Consider the following 22,764-nt stretch of genomic DNA (forward strand, 5'->3'; position numbering starts at 1 on the left):
GTCCTCTTCGTTCCCTTGCCATGTGGCGCACTAAGATTTTGCCACACATTAGGTCCAGATGTGTGAGGTAATGTGTGGTAAAACAGTCGTGTGTATGAGCTTGTCGAACGGCCCTGCTTCAGAAGGATTATTTTGCCCGCCACAACTTCATTTTTTGGGTGTACGCTGCATAATCGAAAGACAACAAAGACCAGACACCGCTCAGAGAGGGACAAGGTTAAAGCAAGACAGGACGGCAGCCATCTTGGGCCTGACATCAGCCTGCATGGGACTTTTGTGTTATGACATCCCAAGTATGATGATGTCAAGCCCACAGAGCACAGCTATGCACACGTCGATGCCATGACAGGTCAAGAGCCTTTTCGGTTAGTCGGAGGAGACGGAGAGGTACCGTTTACCACAGCACACCTAAGGTTAGTGCCCCGGACCCAGAAATCTGCTTGGCCACGTGTTGCTTAATGGTCCCTCAACAGGGTCTAGCAGCACGTGTCTTAAAATCTGAGCCTAGAACATGTACCTATGTGGCCTAGAACCCCACCCTCCCCTGGCTGAGACAACTGCAGAACATCAGCATGAACTGGACTTGTGAAGGATGTGAATCAGAATTGATACATCCGGGTTCTGTTCCTGCTAAGCAAAGCATATTCTTAGCAAAACTCTAGAATCCAGTAACGAAACACCGGAGGCGATTTCTGCCTCCCCAGAAGCAACAGCAATGCATGAGAAGGCCAGCAAAGGAATGATGGGGGGGGGGATATATATCTATGGATACATTACCAATATGGAAACCAAAATGGGAGCCTTGATGATCCACCAAAAGGGAGATTCGATTAAGTCCCAACAACTGTAAAGGAATACAAATAGATCAAGAACTTCTTCTTGGGTACGGAGGAAGCAGTTGAGGAAGTAAATGATACCCTTCAGTTCCAGACAATGTAGAAGGAGGATGTCTGTATCTTAAAGAGGCACACACAGTTCATGGGACCACAGCTCAGGGGTGGAAGCACATGCTGGTATCTTTGCAAAAGCATCTTAGGCCTTCAGCTGAGACCACAGTAAGCTGCTGTCAACTATCGTTGGTTAGATGGACCCAGTGGTTTGACTCTCTGCATGATATATGCTCATGTGCAGCAGTGACGAGGCCTGTGGGGCCGCACAGGAACTGAAAAGGGGCCCCAGACCACAACTAACACTTCCCAATTGCTGCACAATGCAGGGAAAGAGAGGAATAACAGAAGCTGCTATGGGCCCGTCTTGCTCAGTAATGTCTATATCGGGGCCAACGTTGGGGAACCTCAGACCCAGGAGCCAAATGTGGCTCTCTGGGTCTCTTTAAGTGGCCCTCAGACCTCTCTAGGCCACATGTCATCCTTAGGCAATACCTGAGACCATGCCCTCTCGGTTGAATGTGACAATGCCTTGTTTGCCTGTATGTAGAGCTGTGGTGTATATACTCAGTAAACTCAGGCTTTCACAGGACTGGAATCTAGCTACAGTCATACCTTGGAAGTCGGACGGAATCTGTTCCGGAAGTAAAAGTCAACTTCCAAAACATTCAGAAATCAAAGCGTGGCTTCTGATTGGCTGCAGGAAGCTCCTGCAGCCAATCAGAAGCCACGGAAGTTGTGCCGGACGTTCGGCTTCTGAAAATTGTTCAGAACAGGAACACTCACTTCTGGTTTTTGATTGTTTGGGAGCCGAAACGTACGAGTTCCAAGGCATTTGGCAACCAAGGTACGACTGTACTGTACAATGCTAAAGGTTGCATCTGTTCCTCCACCCGTTTTCTCCTTGGCTCTGTCCACCAGTGGCAAGTGACCCCCGGAATAATAATGGTAACAGTAATTTTATTATTTATACCCTGCCCATCTGATTGGGTTGCCCCAGCCACCCTGGGCAGCTTCCAACAAATATAAAAGCATAATAAAACAACAAACATTAAAAACTTCCCTAAACAGGGCTGCCTTCATATGTCTTCTAAAAGTCAGATAGTTGTTTATCTGTTTGACATCTGATGGGAGGGCATTCCACAGGGCGGGCGCCACCACCAAGAAGGCCCTCTGCCTGTTTCACTTCTCGCAGTGAGGGAACTGTCAGAAGGCCCTCAGAGTTGGACCTCAGTGTCCGGGCAGAACGATGGGGGTGGAGACACTCCTTCAGGTATACAAGACTGAGGCCGTTTAGGGCTTGAAAGGTCAGCACCAACACTTTGAATTGTGCTCAGAAACGTACTGGGAGCCAATGTAGGTCTTTCAGGACTGGTGTTATGTGGTCTCGGTGGCCGCTCCCAGTCACCAGTCTAGCTGCCACATTCTGGATTGGTTGTAGTTTCTGAGTCACCTTCAAAGGTAGCCCCATGTAGAGCGCAGTGCTCCCTGTGAGGGAATATGGTCTGAGAATGATTCCCCAATCCTGGAGTTCAGACAGGTTCTTTTCTAGCTGGGGATTGAACCTTGTGCCTTCTACATGCAAAGCAGGTGTCCAACCATTGAGTCACAGCCCTTTCTGAGTAACCCAAACAGGAGACTCGTCCTCATGAAACATCCCCAGTATTTTGGTGCAAATATTTCCTGCCACACACTTTTTTGCAAAGCAGTTCTCCCAAATACAATGCATTCTCCTATGTTATTTTCAGGAATAACACTAGTATATGCATTTTTGTACTTATTAGTTGGCTAGGGAACGTCATCTGAAAATTCGGAGGAGTGTGGATTTCAAAGGATGGCTGTGCCTCAGTTTGGGTATTGTTTCAGAAAGTGAAAATTAGGCAGGTTTTCCCTTTAAATGCAAACTGAACTGGATGCATCTATCTTCCTGTGTGACATACTCAGCGCTGTTGTCTAAATACCACTGCCTGAGGTTGCTGCCTCACTCTGCATAATGCCAATTCTGGGCCCGAGGGGGTGCAAGGAAGGAGCGAGACTCGGAAATCAACAGATACTGAAGTTGCCAGCTCTTCTTGGAAAACAGGAACTGAGCATCTCTTCAACACAAACAAAAAGCTGGCAAATGAATGGAGAGAGTCAGTACTTCTGCAGCCCCTGCCTAGGCGTTAAAGCCCAATTTTGCCACCTACAGAGCCCTCCTCATCAAGCCAACATTTTCTCCTGGCACCAGGAAGCCTTGTGGATGAATTTTGCCTGCTTACCCAACATCCTCAAAGTGGATCCGAGTGATAGTCCAGGCAGAGATAAACAAGCTGGGTGCACCTGCCAAGTGAGGATCAGATTTTGATTAGATTTCAAAGTTCTGCTTTCAATCTGAAAGTTGCATTTGTATTACATTATTCTTTCTTTCTTTCTTTCTTTCTTTCTTTCTTTCTTTCTTTCTTTCTTTCTTTCTTTCTTTCTTTCCCACCCTTCACCCTAAAGCCCCAGGGTACTTTACTACATTTAAAACAACATTAAAAACAATTAAAAACCACTTGGAATATTACAATTTCAATTTGTTTCATTTTTTAAAAAACTGTTGTTTGTTTTCAGCCCTGGATATTCTTTTGTTTTGTTTTGCTCTTCTTAAATGGTGCTATATTGCATACATACAAGGAAAAGAAGGAATAAAATAAAAAAGGGATGATGGGAGTTGTAGTCCGGCAACATTGGGGGGGGGGCACAGGTCCCTCACCCTCTGCTACGGACTATTTCTGTTCTTGCAAAAACACAGCAACATTTTTCTATATCAGCAAAAAGGCACGACGACCGAAGAGATTTGCCTACCCCAGCCAATCAGGATGTACCACCAGAAATATTTTTTCTCTGAGAAGAAGGAGATGACCAGAAGCGTGTGGAGGTACAGGCCTTCAACTAGGAGCCAGAAGAAGTTGGCCATGATGCAGTACTGGAAGAAGACCATCGCAGCCTTGCAGCCAACCTGAAATGGAAAGATGAGAACGAGAAATTTAACGGGTCGGTCGTTTCTGCTTTGTAAGCAAACCTAGGTCAGGGATGTTGAAGCACATAATGGGTCTCTTTCAACATGGCCTGAAAAACATGGCCTTTTGTTTTGTAGCCCCCTGACATCATGTACCATCCACAAACCCCTTTGCACTTCTGTTGTCCCTTCACAGGATCAAAGAATTATAGCGTTGGAAGGGACCCCGAGGGTCATCTAGTCCAACCCCTTGCAATGCAGGATTCTCTCTCTTTTTTTCCAGATGATCTTTATTGAATTTCTAGTTACATACTGTACATACACATACATTATATTTCACATTTGTTCTTGCTCTCCCGAGCTGACTTCCCTCCTTCCTTCTTCTGGCTTTTTTGTGTCCTCTTTGACTTTTCGCATTGCCTTTGTTCATTTTCAATAAGATTGTTCTTCTTCATTTTTTCCATTAAATGTCCGTAAACAAATAAATCTTTCTATATATACAAATTATTGTTGTCTGTCTATATTCATTTACAAATATTGTTCAATTGTAGTGCTAATATACATTTTTAATTCATTTTGATATTATTATCCAGTAAATTTCTTGTATAATCCTGTTATGAGATATTATTTTAATTCTACCGGTTTCCCTATTTCACATCATCTTCTCTCTATATAACATAAATTTTCCCCATTCCTTTTTATATGTTTCATCCCCCTGATGTCGAATTTTTGCTGTTAATTTGGCTATTTCTGCGTACTCCATAACCTTCTACTGCCATTCTTCTATTGTAGGCAATTTTTGCTGTTTCCATACCTGAGCCAGCAATAACCTCACCGCCGTTGTTGTGTATAAGAACAGTTTCTGGTCATTCTTGTCAATGTCTTCTCCCACCATTCCCAACAGGAATGACTCTGGTTTTTTCTTTTCTTTTCTTGGCCATTTCTTTTTTTTATAATATTTTTTATTCATTTTAACATATAAATTATAAAATGTACCACAAAACTTATCACTTATACAATCTTTTTAGACTTCCATCAGCACCTCTGATGATCCACCGTTTTAACCACTTCTTATGCATTTCTTAACTTTATATTGCCTTTACATCTCTTAACAAATCATCCTCCCCCTTGTCCATTTTTACAATACTTCTAATAATACTCCTCACAAAATTTCTTGCAACCCTACAAACGTCATCTGTTCTTCACAATTACTTTTCAAATAGTCCGTAAATTTACTCCAGTCTTCCGTGAATTTCTGGTCTCGCCGGTTTCGAATCCTTCCTGTTAGTTTATCTAATTCTGCATAGTCCATTAACTTCATCCTCCATTCTTCAATCGTCGGTAACTCTTCTTGCTTCCATTTTTGGGCCAATAATATTCTTGCTGCTGTTATTGCATAGACTCTGTTTTTTTCAAAAACGTATGCAATGCAGGATTCTCAACTATAGCATCCATGACAGATGGCCATCCAACCTTTGCTTCAAAACCTCCAAGGAAGGGAGTCCGTTCCACTGTCAAACAGCTCTTACCATCACAAAGTTCTTTCCGATGTTTAGTTGCAATCTCCTTTCTTGTAAAAGAGTCAGACTCTTGGCAGGATTTTAGGAAGCAGCCTTCCCCTGCTCTACCTGGAGACACCAGAGGATTTGCTTTATTGCTGAGCTGCGATCCTTCCCCAAGGAAGGACGTAATAGGCTGCGGAGAGAGCTGGATCTCCACTGACCTGTAAAAACGCTATCAAAGGCTACAAAAAAAAGTTATGTAGCTCTCAATGCAATTTCCCATTGCCGACAGATCGCTGCTCTGCAGCGCCCTCTGGTGTGACATCTCCATAACGCATTTCTAACGCTATAAGCGACCAGTGTAGATTCGCCTACTGGATTTCCCCCGCTGCAGTGCCAAACAAGCAGAGCAGGTCTAAATGGCAACGCAGCAGCTGCCTTTGCACAAATTACCTGGGGGAAACCAGGGGGCAGTTTTTCTCGAGGGGGGTGGGAAACAATCTTGCTTCCATTCTGTTTTCTTTTCCACTTGCTGATGTGAACCGGGCATGACGATACCGTCTTCTGCCCAGCACTAGGGAAGTCAAGAGCATGAGATGTTGCTGAGCTCATGGGTGCTGGCGGCTAATGTCTTCCAGCAAAGGATGCCTTTTCCAAGCTTGACCCTTCACCCCACCTGCTATTTTTGACTTTCCTCCCATTTCTGTCTCTCTTCCCTGCTGTTAACATTTAGACTGCAAGCTTCTAAAAGCAGAGAGCTCCTTTTTTCTTTCCTTGTCTGCTTTGCTCTCTAAAGATTCATCGACGGTGCTGTATTCAGTGACGGCATCAGCAACAAATAACTTGGGGGTTATAAAAGTGCAGCCCCTTTGGGTGTCCCAGTGAAACTGAAAAGGCCAAAAAGGTCTAGTTACATCTCCTCCTGCAGACAAGAATGGCCGTTTCTTAACCTTTGCAGTTTCTAACCCCCTGCAGGAGATTATAGCATAGCAAGCAAACTCAGAGAACACTGTCCGGGGCACAGAAGGAGGAGATATACTGCAAAATGGCCGGGTTCGCCAGAAATCAAACCGAGAAGCACTCAATCTGTGTTTGCCTCAAAGCTCTCATTTGCCAAGTCAACCGGGTTTTCAGATGGCACCAAAGGCAAGATGTTGTGAGGACATTTGAGGACAGTCATTGGCCATGAGGCAAAGGCTTCCGAGTTGCTAAGGTGGTGCTCGTGACATTAGCATCTCATCAGAACAGAACAAAGCCGACAAAACCTCTTCTTTCCCAAGTCCTCCTGCCATCACTGTTGCCACACAATCTTCCATTATTGGTTATAGAGTTGGCCAAAGTTTTAACTACAGAATTGCATCCAGAGGTATACATTCGCTAAAAATGGATGTTCCACTAAGATATCACGTCTGTGCCAACCTTTGAACACCTGCTGAAAGCTTTTCTATTCTGCCAAGCTTATGCAGGCAATTAAAAATACATCATTCCGCAATGGTTAATTGTTTATGGTTTTTATAGTCTGGTATTAATGCTTTTATTGCTGTGAACTGTTTCAATATATTGTTCATGACACAGCAGCACACAGATTATTTTTTTTATAAATAATAAATAAAAACTAACAATTATTCACATATGTATCATGCACAACATTTTTTCTTTGTTGTTTACTCATTTAGTTGTGTCCGACTCTTTGTGACCCCCTGGACCAGAGCATGCCAGGCACTTCTGTCTCCCACTGCCTCCCACAGTTGGTCAAACTCATGCTGGCAGCTTCAACAACACTGTCCCACCATCTCGTCCTCTGTCGTCCCCTTCTCCTTGTGCCCTCCATCTTTCCCAACATCAGGGTCTTTACCAGGGAGTCTTCTCTTCTCATGAGGTGGCCAAAGTCTTGGAGCCTCAGCTTCAGGATCTGTCCTTCCAGTGAGCACTCAGGGCTGATTTCCTTCAGAATGGGTAGGTTGGATCTTCTTGCAGTCCATGGGACTCTCAAGAGTCTTCTCCAGCACCATAATTCAAAAGCATCCATTCTTCGGCGATCAGCCTTCTTTATGGTCCAGCTCTCACTTCCATACATCACTACTGGGAAAACCATAGCTTTAACTATACGGACCTTTGTCGGCAAGGTGATGTCTCTGCTTTCTTTTTCTATTCCACTGTTAAAACCATTTGAGCTTTCAATATTGGGAGTGAAATCAGGCAATTTGGAATCCTATGTTTTCGAACTCGGGGCATCTTTTTCATCAAGAAAGTGTTCCTTATTTGTGACATCTTCAAGCCACTTCCAGCTGCCCAAGATTCACAGTGGCAGCTTATAAGCGTTAACTTAAGTCAATCAATAAATACAGGTACATGACTGACTTTTGTCTCTCTAGAGAAAAGCCAGAAAAGTCTCAGCTACCAGGAAGCAAAATGAAACTGTGCATTGGACGAGTTTGTACAGGAGAGCAGGGTTATTTATTTTATATAAAAAAAAACAGGAACAAATAACCAGCGACCAAGCAAACAGGACCCAGAATGAATTTTAGGCGAGTGGGTTGCCTGTGTGTGTGTGTGTGTGTGTGTGTGTGTGTGTGTTTTGTTTATATGGCAGACTCTTAATCCTATTCAGGTGACTGGAAGGTTAGCTTTTTGTTTATGGGATTCACCTTGGGTGAAATTGCAAGATTTATGTAGGCAACAGTTTCTCCACCCCCCCCCAACTGCCTACCCCCAAAGGGTTTCCAGTCCCATTCACCCACTCTTAGCCATTCGCTTGTATCTGACCTCAATAATTTCTTCTGACGGTAAGGAAATGTCAAGACATTTAAAAATCCATCTCTCTGAACAGGCAGGCTACATGAACCACAGATGTGTACCCACCGCCCCTAATATGTCAGTCTTTCAACAGCTTTCGCCCAAAATCTGTGGAGGATGCTGAATGGATGTCACACACGAAAAACAGCCATCTCCCCCAAATATTCATTTATTCTTCAAAGAGTTTTATCTATTTTTGGGTTATTTATTCCCTCCCCTCCCCATTTGTTCTCTAAATATTTTGTTTCCAACGCAAACATTTCAGGCAGATCCACACCGCACGTTTAAAGCTCATCCAAAGCACATTTAAGGCACGTGACTTTCCCCCAAAAGAAATCCTGTAGTTTGTTAAGATTCTGGGAGCTGTAGTTTGTTATGGGTGCTAAGAGATTTTTAAAATGTAAAGGACCCCTGACAGTTAAGTCCAGTCGCGGATGACTCTGGGGTTGCGGCGCTCATCTCGCTTTATTGGCTGAGGGAGCCGGTGTACAGCTTCCGGGTCATGTGGCCAGCATGACTAAGCTGCTTCTGGCACAACAGAACCCCGTGACAGAAGCACATGGAAACATCGTTTGCCTTCCCGCCACAGCGGTACCTATTTATCTTCTTGCACTGGTGTGCTTTCGAACTGCTAGGTTGGCAGGAGCTGGGACAGAGCGCCGGGAACTCACTCCGTCATGGGGATTCGAACCGCCAACCTTCTGATCAGCAAGCCCAAGAGGCTCAGTGGTTTAGACCACAGCGCCATCCGCACCCACACCTACACACTTGCAGAAACCGCCTTCTTGACCGTTGGACCTAGTATCAGTCTCGTCCGCTCAATCTGACAGTCTGTCTTCACATGCAGGGGAAGGTCCCTAACCCACCGAGGGTTTGAGACCCATCAGCTACCCTCACCTGGTTTAGCCGGCCAGTCGAAGTCGTTCTGGGGTGTGGCTGCTATTGCATGCTGACAGCTTTGAGAAGTCACAGGTGAGAGCTGAGTACAAGGTGGGGCTCAAAGTTGGACAAACTACCCCAGAAGGAGCATAATGCACTACCCCTCCCCTAACATCCCATATTGTTCATATTTTAAGACCCACGCCCATGCCACGATTCCACCCCTCCTTTCCACCCTTCATCACACCTGCTGGGCCCAGGCCTTTTCTACCCTCCGTGAACTTGGCTCATTGGTTCCAGCCAAGGTTGACCTGCTGGGCTCACGTGTCAAATCAGGTTTCGAAAACCAGATAAAAATAGAATTAATCCCCTTCCATCAGCTGCCCTGAATGGAAGCTATTGTCCTGTTCACGGTGTTATTCCTGCAAATCACTCACAGTTGTTTTTAGCCCCTTTCTGATGCTGCTGTCTGTTTGCCAAGTGGAACTAGGCCAAGCCACCAACATCAAAGGGGGAGTTGTGTATCTGCCGGTAAATTTTGCAGTCTAAGAAAATGCGCGTTGAGCTACAAAGGCAGAATTATAAGTACCTGGGCAGGAGACGGGCAGAAACAACATGGAGGAAGCTTTGATTGAAGACTTCCTGGGGAAGAACCTGTGTCAACTGCTCTAAGCTCCTTAGAAGGGGTGGGGTAATATGTGAAATTAATTTTTTTAAAAGAACCACCAGAAGAAGACTAAGGGGGTGTTTGTCATTTGCTCATTTCTGCATTCTTTTTAAAGCATCTAATTCACTTATGGAACGCACAACCCATAGCAAATGGTGAGGATCACTGGTTCAGGTGGCATTGAAAGAGACCCCTAGAGGTCTTGCAAACAGGACATTGCAGTAGATCAGGGATCACCGAACTTTTAGGCCCATGGGCAGATCTGGAATTTCGACCAAGTGTGTCACCCCATCTGGTCACTTCTCCCAAGCCCTAGTGTGGATTTGTGCCCCCTTCCCCGGGATGGGAAAGCGAGAGAATAATATGCTTTTATTTTGCTTTTCCAAGGGATCTGGGCAAAAGTTGGATCCAGTAATCTGAGCCTTGAAGAGCACATAGAGCTGAAAGAGGAAGTGGGAAAGAGGGCCATTTTCCAAATCTCCTCCTTCGGCTCTGTGTAGTTTTCAAGGGAGAAAAAGGCAAGCAGGCTCACCACCTTGAGTTTGGATTTGATATCCCGCCTTTCACTCCCTTTAAGGAGTCTCAAAGCGGCTAACATTCTCCTTTCCCTTCCTCCCCCACAACAAACACTCTGTGAGGTAAGTGGGGCTGAGAGACTTCAAAGAAGTGTGACTGGCCCAAGGTCACCCAGCAGCTGCATGTGGAGGAGCGGAGACGCGAACCCAGTTCACCAGATTACAAGACTACCGCTCTTAACCACTACACCACACTGGCTTGTGACCAAGGGGGACATGTGTGTGCACTCAGAGGCTTTGTGGGCACCAAGGAAAGACTTCAAGGGCACCACTTCACCCATGGGCAATGTACCAGTGGCCCCTGGGCTAGATGGACCTTTGGACGGACACAAAAGGGTTCTTATGTTCAAAGGCCTGAATGCCAATTGAACTGCTATTTGAAAGTGAAGCCAATAGCTAAGCAGGAGGTGGATATTCATTTTCTTTAATCGGGGTCCCTACCTCAGAATGGGGACGCAGGTGGCGCTGTGGTTTAAACCACAGAACCTAGGACTTGCCGATCAGAAGGTTGGCGGTTTGAATCCCCGTGATGGGGTGAGCTCCCGTTGCTCGGTCCCAGCTCCTGCCAACCTAGCAGTTCGAAAGCACGTCAAAGTTCAAGTAGATAAATAGGTACCGCTCCGGTGGGAAGGTAAACGGCGTTTCTGTGCGCTGCTCTGGTTCGCCAGAAGCGGCTTAGTCAAGCTGGCCACATGACCTGGAAGCTGTACGCTGGCTCCCACGGCCAATAAAGCGAGATGAGTGCTGCAACCCCAGAGTCGTCCGCGACTGGACCTAATAGTCAGGGGTCCCTTTACCTTTACCTTATCTCAGAATAGCAAAGTTAATCTGCCGTGTTTACTCAGAAGCAAATCCTATTGAATTTGGTGGGACTTACTCAAAAGTAAATGGGGTTAGGGTTTCTCCCCATTCAACTCCCAGCCTCCCAAGTTCTTTACTATTTTTTATTTTTTTTAAGCAAGACTTTTGGGACTGGTATGGAATACTAACAAGTTTTGACGCTTTGTGTAAATCAGTTTTACATCTTGCCAAATTCACGAGGCATTAAGAGCAAATTGGTCCTTACTCATGATAGCGTGATTGTATCCGATCATTTGTCACGCAAGAAACAAATTAAGGGAATCAAACGAGGGCCTTGAGGGAAGGCGTTTACGTGCCAGAAATTTAGTTCCATCATGAACTCTGATTAAAAATAAATAAGCTCCGGCACTTTCCCAAACATCACGGGCAATGAGTCTCAGTGATCCAGCTGGACGAAAAACAACAACCTCCATCTGAGAAGTTGGTTTTGGCCTATACAGACCTATACGGCCTCGGCCCAGTATATCTGAAGGAGCGTCTCCACCACCATCGTTCTGCCCGGACACTGAGGTCCAGCTCTGAGGGCCTTCTGGCGGTTCCCTCACTACAGGGAACCAGGCAGAGGGCTTTCTCAGTAGTGGCACCCGCCCTGTGGAATGCCCTCCCACCAGATGTCAAAGAGAACAACAACTACCAGACTTTTAGGAGACATCTGAAGGCAGCCCTGTTTAGGGAAGCTTTTAATGTTTGATGCATTACAGTGGTACCTCGGGTTAAGAACTTAATTCGTTCTGGAGGTCCGTTCTTAACCTGAAACTGTTCTTAACCTGAGGTACCACTTTAGCTAATGCAGCCTCCCGCTGCTGCCGTGCCGCTGCCCCGTGATTTCTGTTCTCATCTTGAAGCAAAGTTCTTAACCCGAAGTACTAATTCTGGGTTAGCGGAGTCTGTAACCTGAAGCGACTGTAACCTGAAGCATCTGTAACCCGATGTACCACTGTACTGTATTTTAATATTTTGTTGGAAGCCACCCAGAGTGGGCGGGGTAATAATAATAATAATAATAATAATAATAATAATAATAATAATGTTTTTATAAACATAGGAACACAATATAGGAATACAGAGCCAGTGGACTTAGACCTGGGAGACCAGGTGGCCGCTGTCGCATGCTGACAGGTGAGCCACAGGTGAGAGTTGAGTGCAAGCTGCCAAACTTTCTTCTGCATCATGTCAGCAAGGCCAAGAAGGGGATTTTGTTGCCTGGGCAGCCCAGGACCTCCATACAACTGCCCCAGGCTTGCACACCGGGAAGGCCACTTTGGTGCTGTTAACACAGAGTTTTGAATTCACCCCCAAAGGCGCACTCCAATGTCTCTCAAGACAGACGGATGCGAACAACAACATGCTAAGGGACACACACCAATTCCTATGCCTCATAACTCTTGGCAGCTGGTGAAAAAGGGGAGGAAGGGAAGACCAAGAGTTGCAAAGCTTTCGCTTCTGGAACGCCAAAGCAGGCAATCAAGGGGAGAGGCACAGACCAGATGGATAATGTGGTTCGTACTCAATTTAGCCTGTTACACCTCTCTGTTTGTTTCTTAGAAAATAAGGCTGGGCCACCCAGGCTGTCATGGCTCAGACCGACTGTTGCAAAATAAAAATGGGCAAACGTGATAAATTGACCTTATGCTTCTCAGCTCAGTAACACACATTTATTCAATTCTGGCAGCAGCTGTTGTAACTTGGGTGGACAAGCCAGAGAGGGGGAGAAGAAGTAGAAGAAGAAGAAGAAGAAGAAGAAGAAGAAGAAGAAGAAGAAGAAGAAGAAGAAGAAGAAGAGTAGTAGTAGTAGTAGTAGTAGTAGTTTGGATTTGATATCCCACTTTATCACTACCCGAAGGAGTCTCAAAGCGGCTAACATTCTCCTTTCCCTTCCTCCCCCACAACAAACACTCTGTGAGGTGAGTGGGGCTGAGAGACGTCAGAGAAGTGTGACTGGCCCAAGGTCACCCAGCAGCTGCATGTGGAGGAGCGGGGAAGCGAACCCAGTTCACCAGATTACGAGACTACCGCTCTTAACCACCACAGCACATTGGTTAAGCAGATCAGAAAACAAATGTGGCGTAGCAGGCGTGATCCGAAGTGGTTTTTCTCGGAAGAAGGCCTCTGAGTTGGAGGGGGCATCGCTACGCCAGGAACCAGCGTCATGGCTAGGCATGCTTAGGGACTTGTGCAGGGGGGGGGGCACACCTGAATAGGGGGCCCACCTGTCAGCTTCAGCTTTGAGCCAGTGCCAGTGGCTGGGCTCAATCTCTTCAGCCCCGACTGGGCCAGGCGAGCTCAGAAAGCACTTCCAGAGACCTTCCACTGCAGGGAAGCAGGTCTAAGTGCAATGGACTCACAACTTTGAGCTGTGAACACCAAACTTAGGGCCAAAGTCAGCAGAGCACAGCAGAGTATGAACTACACGAACGACGGCTCTGAAGCATAGCTTCTTTATTCTTTTACAGCTACTGCAAACTAAAATAAACTAAAGACTAATGGAGACTACTGGATTGCATGAGTGTTACAGTTGCTTAAGCAGTCATCTTGAAGAATTGATGCTTTTGAATTATGGTGCTGGAGGAGACTCTTGAGAGTCCCATGGACTGCAAGAAGATCAAATGTATCCATTCTGAAGGAAATCAGCCCTGGGTGCTCACTGGAAGGACAGATCCTGAAGCTGAGGCTCCAATACTTTGGCCACCTCATGAGAAGAGAAGACTCCCTGGAGAAGACACTGATGCTGGGAAAGATGGAGGGCACAAGGAGAAGGGGACGACAGAGGACGAGATGGTTGGACAGTGTTTGCGAAGCTACGGACGTGAGTTTGACCAAACTGCGGGAGGCAGTGGAAGATAGGAGTGCCTGGCCTGCTCTGGTCCATGGGGTCACGAAGAGTCGGACACGACTAAACAGCTAAACAACAAGCAGTCATCTTATCTCTACACAGATAACACTCAGACTCTCTCAGAGTCAGGCTGGAGCAGAAGAAGCGATGAGCAGATGTGCATACCTGCAAAATCACACCATCCCATAAATGCCCACTTGGCTATTTTGATCTGACAGAACTGGCATTGCTACAGGCTCCATGTGACACTCATTCCGCATTTGTAAAAAATCTATCTTCTAGTGTGGACTCTGAACTCCCTGCCTATTGAAATCAGGCAGATGCCTGCACTGTACTCTTTCTGGCACCTGCTAAATGCACTTTTTTGTTTCCAGACATCTATCTGGGACAGATATATATGTTTCCAGCTTATTGCTGATTTTCATCCTTTTTTTGAAGGTTTTCAATAGCTGTGTTATCCCCCCGATAACTTCATTGCCTTATCCTTTCTGTAAACCATTCTCTTAAAAAAGATTAAATTTTAGGAAATAAAAATCAGGGCCAGGAAAAGTGTGGCAATGGAAAATGGATTTGTTTCACCTGGAACTGTTCCCAAAGTCAGGTGTGAGAGTGTATTCAGATCCTACAACAATACTCAGATGGTTTGGCCCTCAACAAATAACACTTCCAATGGTTTTTTTTTGGGGGGGGGGGGCAGTAATGACTAGTGTCCAGTGGGAATTGTGGACAGGAAAGCTGGGGGGAGCCAACAGTTGGTGGCGCTAGAGCCAAGGACAAGGCAGAGCCAGCTCCTACTTTTGTCTCCATCCTCTTCCCTGCTGGATTCTGCAAGGGAAACACTGGGACTAAGGAAAAGGAAGCTGACCTGAACCCTAGACTGGTTGCAAGTAGGAAAGTGGGCAGGTGGGGGCTGGCTAAGGGCAGACTGAGATTTGTGGGGCCTTCCACCTTCCATTGCTTGAGGGATCAACAACTGTTTTCCCGTGAATAAAAGCTTGTGGTATAGCTATGCACTAAATCAGGCTTCCTCAACCTCAGCCCTCCAGATGTTTTTGGCCTAAAACTCCCATGATTCCTAGCTAGCAGGACCAGTGGTCAGGGATGATGGGAATTGTAGTCTCAAAACATGTGGAGGGCAGAGGTTTAGGAGGCAAATGTAAAGGGACCCCTGACCATTAGGTCCAGTTGTGGATGACTCTGGGGTTGTGGTGCTCATCTCGCTTTATTGGCCAAGGGAGCTGGCGTACAGGTCATGTGGCCAGCATGACTAAGCCGCTTCTGGCAAACCAGAGCAGAGCACGGAAACGCTGTTTACCTTCCCGCCGGAGCGGTACCTATTTATCTACTTGCACTTTGACGTGCTTTCGAATTGCTAGGTTGGCAGGAGCAGGGACCGAGCAACGGGAGCTCACCCCGTAGCAGGGAATTCAAACCGCCAACCTTCTGATCGCCAAGCCCTAGGCTCTGTGGCTTAGCCCACAGCACCACCCGCGTCCCAGAGGTTGAGGAAGCCTGCACTAAATAATGATGGTCTAGAGGCAGTGTACGTAGTGAGGAAGATACAGGGATTTATTTGGGGGGCTTCTTTTGTGTGTGTGTGTGTGTGTGTGTGTGTGTGTGACCCCCCTCCTTCCTTGCCATCTTTTGTATATGATTTCTTCCAGCTCGCTGCTGTTGTGAAAGCAGAGGGGGCAGGAGTAGGAGTAGGATGAGAAGCCCGTAATATGAATCAGCACGGACTTTATTAATATAATCGTTCTTTTTTACAGCATTTATACGGATGACTTTTACAAGACCGCTTTCAAAACAGCCGCATTCTCCTAGGAGACCATCAAGGCGGGGGAACAGTCCTTAGCACTGCTACGTGACATCGCAGCAAAACATGTTATGCACACTTCTTGGGGCGAAAAGGTTGCTTAGTGTGCCCAATCGCTTGCCCAGTCTTCGCTGCTGTGCTCTACAACTCTACATTAGTCTGTGCCTTTAAAAAGTCACCAGCATTTTAAGAACATAAAGATAGCCTTCAGGATCAGGCCAGCATCCTGTTCGCACATTGGCAAATCAGATCCCCCAAAACAGAAACCCACAAGCGGGATCCAATCACAAGAGCGCTCCCCCCATGCAGTTTCCAGCTGCTGCCATTCAGAAGGATTACAACCTTCCACCCGTGGATTGCAATCTGAATTTATCCACATATGCAATTTTGCCTTGTGCACATTTCCCCCTCTTTTGCAAAACAACATCCCTAATATAACAAATTTTGTACGTTCTTTTCAGTGACATAAGTGTTTTGCAAAATATGGCCCCAATTAAAACTGTCGGCCAGCCAGAGGAATCCTCACATCAGTTGTGCATTGCAGCGGCTGAACAGGAGCATTAATTTACAAGCGAGAAACACAAGCATCATAGAAGCATAGAGTTGAAAGGGGACCTGAAGATCATCTAGCCCAACCCTCTGCAATGCAGGAATGTGCAGCTGTCCCATACTGGGATCAAACCTGCAACCTTGGCATTATCGGCACCACACTCTCACCAGTTGAGCTATCCAAAGCCAATAACGGCAGGGGAAGGAAGACACCAGGAGCAGCAGCCCATAGCGGCAGCCCTTGGTAATACGACGCCCTGTGTGAGGGAGACACTCCTCCGACCCTTGTAGCACCTTCCCATAAGCGGGTAAGCAAATTGTTGGGCTTTGGGAAGGAGGCTCTGGCAGGTCCTAGAGCCCTCCCAGCTCCTTCCCAAAGCTAGGTAAGGGTTAACTAGGCTTTGGGAAGGAAGAAGGAGGACTCTAGGACCCTGTGAAAGCCCTCATGCCTTCTTCCCCAAAGCCCAGCACTTTCTAGGCTTTGGGAAGGAGGAAAGACACCCTCCCTTGGCCCCTGTGGGGGGGGGGGGAACCAGTCATGCTGCCTTAAATCTGCCTCTGCAGCCCTTTTCAGGCAAGCATACGGTTAATAATAGTAATAATAATTTATTTATACCTTGCCCATCTGGCTGGGTTTCCGCAGTCACTCTGGGCAGCTCCCAACAGAACATTAAAAACATGATAAAACATCAAACATTAAAAACTTCCTTAAACAGGGCTGCCTTCAGGTGTCTTCTAAAAGTCAGATAGTTGTTTATTTCCTTGACATCTGAGGGTGTTCCACAGGGCGGGCGCCACCACCGAGAAGGCCCTCTGCCTGGTTCCCTGCAACCTCGCTTCTTGCAGGGAGGGAACCCCCAGAAGGCCCTCGGAGCTGGACCTCAGTGTCCAGGTTGAACGATGGGGGTGGAGACGCTCCTTCAGGTCTACAGGACTAAGGCTGTTTAGGGCTTTGAAGGTCAGCACCAACACTTTGAATTGTGATCAGAAACGTACTGGGAGCCAATGTAGCTCTTTCAGGACCAGTGTTATATGGTCTCTGCGGCCACTCCCAGTCAAGTTACGAGAGAGGCAAAATGGAGCATGCAAGACTAGCACAGAGGAGACCCCCACCCGTCCCTGAGTGCTCCCGGTGGAAGGCACAACTGACCGAGCCAATGGAGCAGTGGTCGGACTCCCCTCTCTCAAAGAGGATGACGTCCTTGATGAAGACGGCGATGGCTCTCATGATGAAGGACATGAAGAGATGCATGTGGATGTAATTCCGAGTGCAGTGGAGTTTCCTGGATGAGAGAAAGAGAGAAAGGAGTCTTTCAAAAGGGGCCCAACCACGCAGAGAGCCTGACTGAAACTGGTTTAAGAGCCAAGGGGCAAGCCGACTCTCTTCCCCTCCCTCAAGTTTCCCGTGTGTGTCTCTGTGACATTAACATATGAGAGTGCTGGAGGTGAAATAGTTAAACAGGCTACCCAATCAGGACCCAGGGGGTGGAGTCAGAGGGACTATAAAACCAGCTCTGGGAGGGGCGAAGGGAGGAGTTCGTTGGGAGTTGGGTGGTTGGTTGGAGTGGGAGTGAATTGGGATAGAGTCTGTGGGTAGGTTGAGTTAGTGTAGCGAAATCAGCTGAGTCAGGAACAGTTAGGAGCTAGGAAGACAAGTAAATATCTGAGAGGTGGTTTAGTGAGTGAGAGCAAGTAGCAGAAGTTATACGTCTGGATAGGCACCCCAAGATTGTAATTGACCGATACCGTTTATGAAACCACACGCTTGTTAAACTGCAATAAATAAACAGAAGTTTATGTTCCAATTTAACCCTGACTGGACTCAGTATTGTACCAGGTAGGGCCTGGGTGGTGGCAGTGAGAAATAAAGTGGTGGCACAGGGATCAATAGACGGTGAAACGTCCAGAGACCCTGTGTGATCGCCACAGTCTCTTACCTGAAGAGACACAGAACCACCATGGCCGCCGTAAGAGCAACAAGAGACAAACTGTGCCCAATGGTGTACCCAGTCTTCACAGTGCCGTAGAATGTGTTCTGTCAACACAGAAAAGAGAAGCGAATAACAGTGTGTTTACCTATTCGTTCGTTCAGTTTGTAACCCGCTTGTCTGCCAACAGACCCTCAAAGAAGCTTACAATGTTTTCGATCTCAGGGCTGCGGCTCAGGGGCAGAACACCTGCTTTTCTTGAAGAACATTCCAGATCTGAGCCCCAGGGTTGGCCCAATACATTTTGGTGCCTGAGGTAAACCACCAGGGAAGAAGGGGTGAGTGAAGAAGAAGAAGAGTTTGGATTTGATATCCCACTTTATCACTACCCGAAGGAGTCTCAAAGCGGCTAACATTCTCCTTTCCCTTCCTCCCCCACAACATACACTCTGTGAGGTGAGTGAGGCTGAGAGACTTCAGAGAAGTGTGACTGGCCCAAGGTCACCCAGTAGCTGCATGTGGAGGAGCGGTGACGCGAACCCGGTTCCCCAGATTACGAGTCTACCGCTCTTAACCACTACACCACAATGGCTCTCCCTTGTTCCTAAGAGCTACGTTAGGAACAAGGGAGGAATAAACCTTGGGATCTGCTCTCCTGTGGATGCTGCCACCTGAGGCAGTCACTTCACCTGACAATCTCCACCCTCTCCAGGTATGGTTGGAAACATCCCTGTAGAAAACTCAGGAGAGCTGATGGCGGTCAGTGTAGACAACACTGAGGTAGATGGACCAATGGTCTGAGGCAGTTTTTGATGTTCAGTTAAAATTTCAAATGCTTCTTCCATCTTCCCTCATCTCCCAGCTTACTTCAACTTCTCCTAATCCCAGTATCTCAGCCTTCACTTCAGGACGTCAACTGCTATTACCTATCTCTTGACAGATCGTACAACCTATATCGCCCTCAGTATTTTGTGGGTCAGTTAAAGAAACTCCATGCTACTGGTCTCTAAGTCGGGGTGGATAACCTATTGCAGCCTGAGGGCCACAGTCCTTCGTGGAGAACGTTCTGGGGGCTGTTTGTAGAAAGTGCAAAAGCAGATGAGGCCAAGGTATCTGTGGGAAGAGCAAAGGATGTGACTGTTTTCTTTGTGCAGTCATACCTCATGTTACGTTTGCTTCAGGTTGAGCGTTTTCAGGTTGTGTCCCGCGGCAACCCGGAAGTACCGGAAAGGGTTACTTCCGGGTTTCGCCACTTGTGCATGCGCAGACATGCAAAACGATGTCATGCGCATGCGCAGAAGCAGCGAATTGCAACCCACGTGTGCGCAGACGCGGGTTGCATTCCTTTCAGGTTGCGAACGGGCCTCCAGAATGGATCCTGTTCGCAACCAGAGGTACCACCGCACAGTGGGTTGAGTTCCAGCTGCACAAAAGCCAGTGGTTTCTACACAAACACACCCCTTTCTCCTGTCCTCCTTCAAGGCAAGAAAGAAGCATCGTCGCAGTTCTAGGACACATGCCAACAAGGCAAACGCATTTGAAGGAGGTGTGGAACTGAACCCATTTCCCAGCCCAAGCCACTGGTGGTTTGTCGCTCTCATAGCGTCAAATGCAGCGTTGTCCCAAAAGCTTCTGGAAACCGAATATTCGGCTTCTCTTGGCAACCCTACCAAGCCCAACCTTGCTTCAAGTTTACTGACCTGTTCCACCACGTTTGTGGCGTTGGGATCGTACCCACATGCCGCGATGTATGGAGGGTACATTTCAGACCAGCCTTCACTGGTACAGTTCCTGCTCACGTTACCTAGAAGGGAAGAAAGCAAGAGGGTTGCAAGGCTTGACGGCTACAGAGTTGGGTGAGAATCTCTGGGAATTACATATTCTACTTGATCACTTGCCTTTTTGACGGGTGTACCTAAAATAAATCCCAAAGAGTCTGAAACAATAAAAAGTCGTAAAAACAGAAAAGTATCTCTCTATCTACAGGTATCTATCTATCAATCATCTATCTATCTATCATCTATCTATCATCTATCTATCTATCTATCTATCTATCTATCTATCTATCTATCTATCTATCATCTATCTATCTATCTATCTATCATCTATCTATCTATCATCTATCTATCTATCTATCATCTATCTATATCTATCTATCTATCTATCTATCTATCTATCTATCTATCTATCTATCTATCTATCTATCATCTATCTATCTATCTATCATCTATCTATCTATCTATCTATCTATCTATCTATCTATCATCTATCTATCTATCTATCTATCTATCTATCTATCTATCATCTATCATCTATCTATCTATCTATCTATCTATCTATCTATCTATCTATCTATCATCTATATCATCTATCTATCTATCTATCTGTGCTGGAATGAGACAGTTTCTGCCATGTGCCCCAAATTCAGAAAGTGGGTGCCTCCTTCAGGAGGGAGTTCCAAAAGTTGGACCCGCAACACCAAATGCACGGCTTCTAGTAGTTACGAGCTGCATGTCTGAGCTAGAAATTACCTCACCAGAGTTCCCTGTGCTGAGGAAAAGATTGTTCAGCCTTTTTGCAAACTGTAGCCTTGTGAGGGGAACAGGGGGCTTCTAACAACTCTTAGCACCATTAAGAAGCGACAGTTCCCAGAATCCTTTGGGGGGGGGGAGCCATGACGGTTTAAAGTGGTATCAAAGTGGTTTAAGTACAAGGTGTGAATGTGGCCTGAGTGTGCAACTTGGGGTGGGGGGGGAGGAGAGAGAGCCTACCTCAGCGCCAGAGTCTTGTGAGGGAGGGGGAAAAGCAACACTTCCCAGCTTCTCAGAGGCATTTCTCCATCTTTTAAAAAGGTATTTTATTGATTTGTTAACCAAAAAAAAGTGCAAATGTAACAAAAAGAAAGAATAAAAAACTTAAAACCACAAAGCATCACAGCTTGGAAGGACAAAAGTACAAAGATGCAGCACAGCTCCAAATAAAGTATTGACTCGTACAAAAAATCCCTTTACAAATAATAAAGATATACAAAAATGAAAGCATTGTCCACTTGTGAGTTCCATCGTTACTGAGAATAAAGGTTCTGTATACTCTTAAACCTGCCAGGCATTTGCATTTACTGGTGGCAGTGAGCGACTATGTACCTCAGCGTTCTTACAAGAAATAAAATCATGCCTTCTATCTCTCTATCTCTGCCAGAGTTCCCCAAACTTGGATCTCCAGCTGTTTTTGGACTACAACTCCCATCAGCCCTAGCTAGCAGGACCAGTGGTCAGGGAGGATGGGAACTGTAGTTCAAAAACAACTGGAGACCCAAGTTTGGGAAACCCCGGTCTATATGGCCATTTGAGCTCTGCCCTTTAGACTTTTTTAGTTTATGAGATACCTTTTCCAGAAGGGCAATTAGCCAAACCTTATTGCTCTATATCACACTCATTATGGGATGCAGCAGGGGCCACCAACTTCTCTGGGCCAGTTGACCCTTTTGGGATGTGGAGAAAAGTCTGTGGGTGCCAGTTACAAAATGGCTGCCCCACCCTCCATCAATCGGGGGGGGGGGAGTGCTATTTACCACAAAGAGAGAAGCTTCTTGCCCCTCTCCTTTCCTCATAACGGAAGGAAGAGCAGGGGTCCAATGCAGTGAAATGTGGGAATGTTTCCCCCCATCCCAGACATCTTTACTGAAAGTTCAAAAAGTACATAGGTGCACTACACATGATGGTCTAAACCACTGAGCCTAGGGCTTGCCGATTGGAAGGTCGGTGGTTCAGATCCCTGCAATGGGGTGAGCTCCTGTTGCTCAGTGCCGGCTCCTGCCAACCTAGCAGTTCGAAAGCACCTCAAAGTGCAAGTAAATAAATAGGTACCATTCTGGCAGGAAGGTAAACGCCATTTCCTTGCACTGCTCTGGTTCGCCAGAAGCGGCTTAGTCATGCTGACCACATGACCCGGAAGCTATACGCCGGCTCCCTCGGCCAATAAAGCGAGATGAGCGCCGCAACCCCAGAGTCGGTAACAACTGGACCTAATGGTCAGGGGTCCCTTTACCTTTTCCTTTACCACGGTGCATGGAGACAGAAAGTCAGGTTGTGCATCTGTAACAGTGAGCTGCTAGGTTGGCAGGAGCAGGGAATGAGCAACGGGAGCTCACCGTGTCGCAGGGATTCGAACCACCGACCTTCTGATCGGCAAGCCCTAGGCTCTGTGGTTTAACCCACAGCGCCACCCACATCCCTTATGCACCATGGTAGTCATTTGTATAACTGTATTATCTGCAAAGCCATTTGTATTATTTATCTGCCCTTTTATGACTTAAATTTGCAACCCGCCTTTCTGTCCAAAGACGCTCCCAAATGCCAAAGTTTGCAAACGCGGCCAAACTTTCTGCGCAGCCCGGGCGTATTTCTTAATTCTTAATAACGTTGAATCCCCAGAAACTCCCGCTGGGTTATACGAACTGCCCACATTTTGACAGCACCGTAATAAGTA

General features: G+C 46.6%; 1 protein-coding gene across 1 annotated transcript in view; it reads right to left on the reverse strand.

Moving 5' to 3' along the window:
- VIPR1 (vasoactive intestinal peptide receptor 1) overlaps positions 1 to 22,764 on the reverse strand; it is a 110,714-nt gene that overhangs the window by 16,031 nt on the left and 71,919 nt on the right. Inside the window, exons 4-9 of the mRNA XM_028750867.2 lie at positions 19,977 to 20,080; positions 18,286 to 18,383; positions 17,499 to 17,631; positions 3,717 to 3,870; positions 3,149 to 3,209; positions 778 to 844 (exon numbers count right to left, since the gene is read on the reverse strand). Of these exons, the coding sequence (XP_028606700.1) occupies positions 778 to 844; positions 3,149 to 3,209; positions 3,717 to 3,870; positions 17,499 to 17,631; positions 18,286 to 18,383; positions 19,977 to 20,080 (617 nt within the window). The remainder of the gene's footprint in view (positions 1 to 777; positions 845 to 3,148; positions 3,210 to 3,716; positions 3,871 to 17,498; positions 17,632 to 18,285; positions 18,384 to 19,976; positions 20,081 to 22,764) is intronic.

Source organism: Podarcis muralis, chromosome 12 (genome assembly GCF_964188315.1).
Source record: "Podarcis muralis chromosome 12, rPodMur119.hap1.1, whole genome shotgun sequence".
Lineage (NCBI taxonomy): Eukaryota > Metazoa > Chordata > Lepidosauria > Squamata > Lacertidae > Podarcis > Podarcis muralis.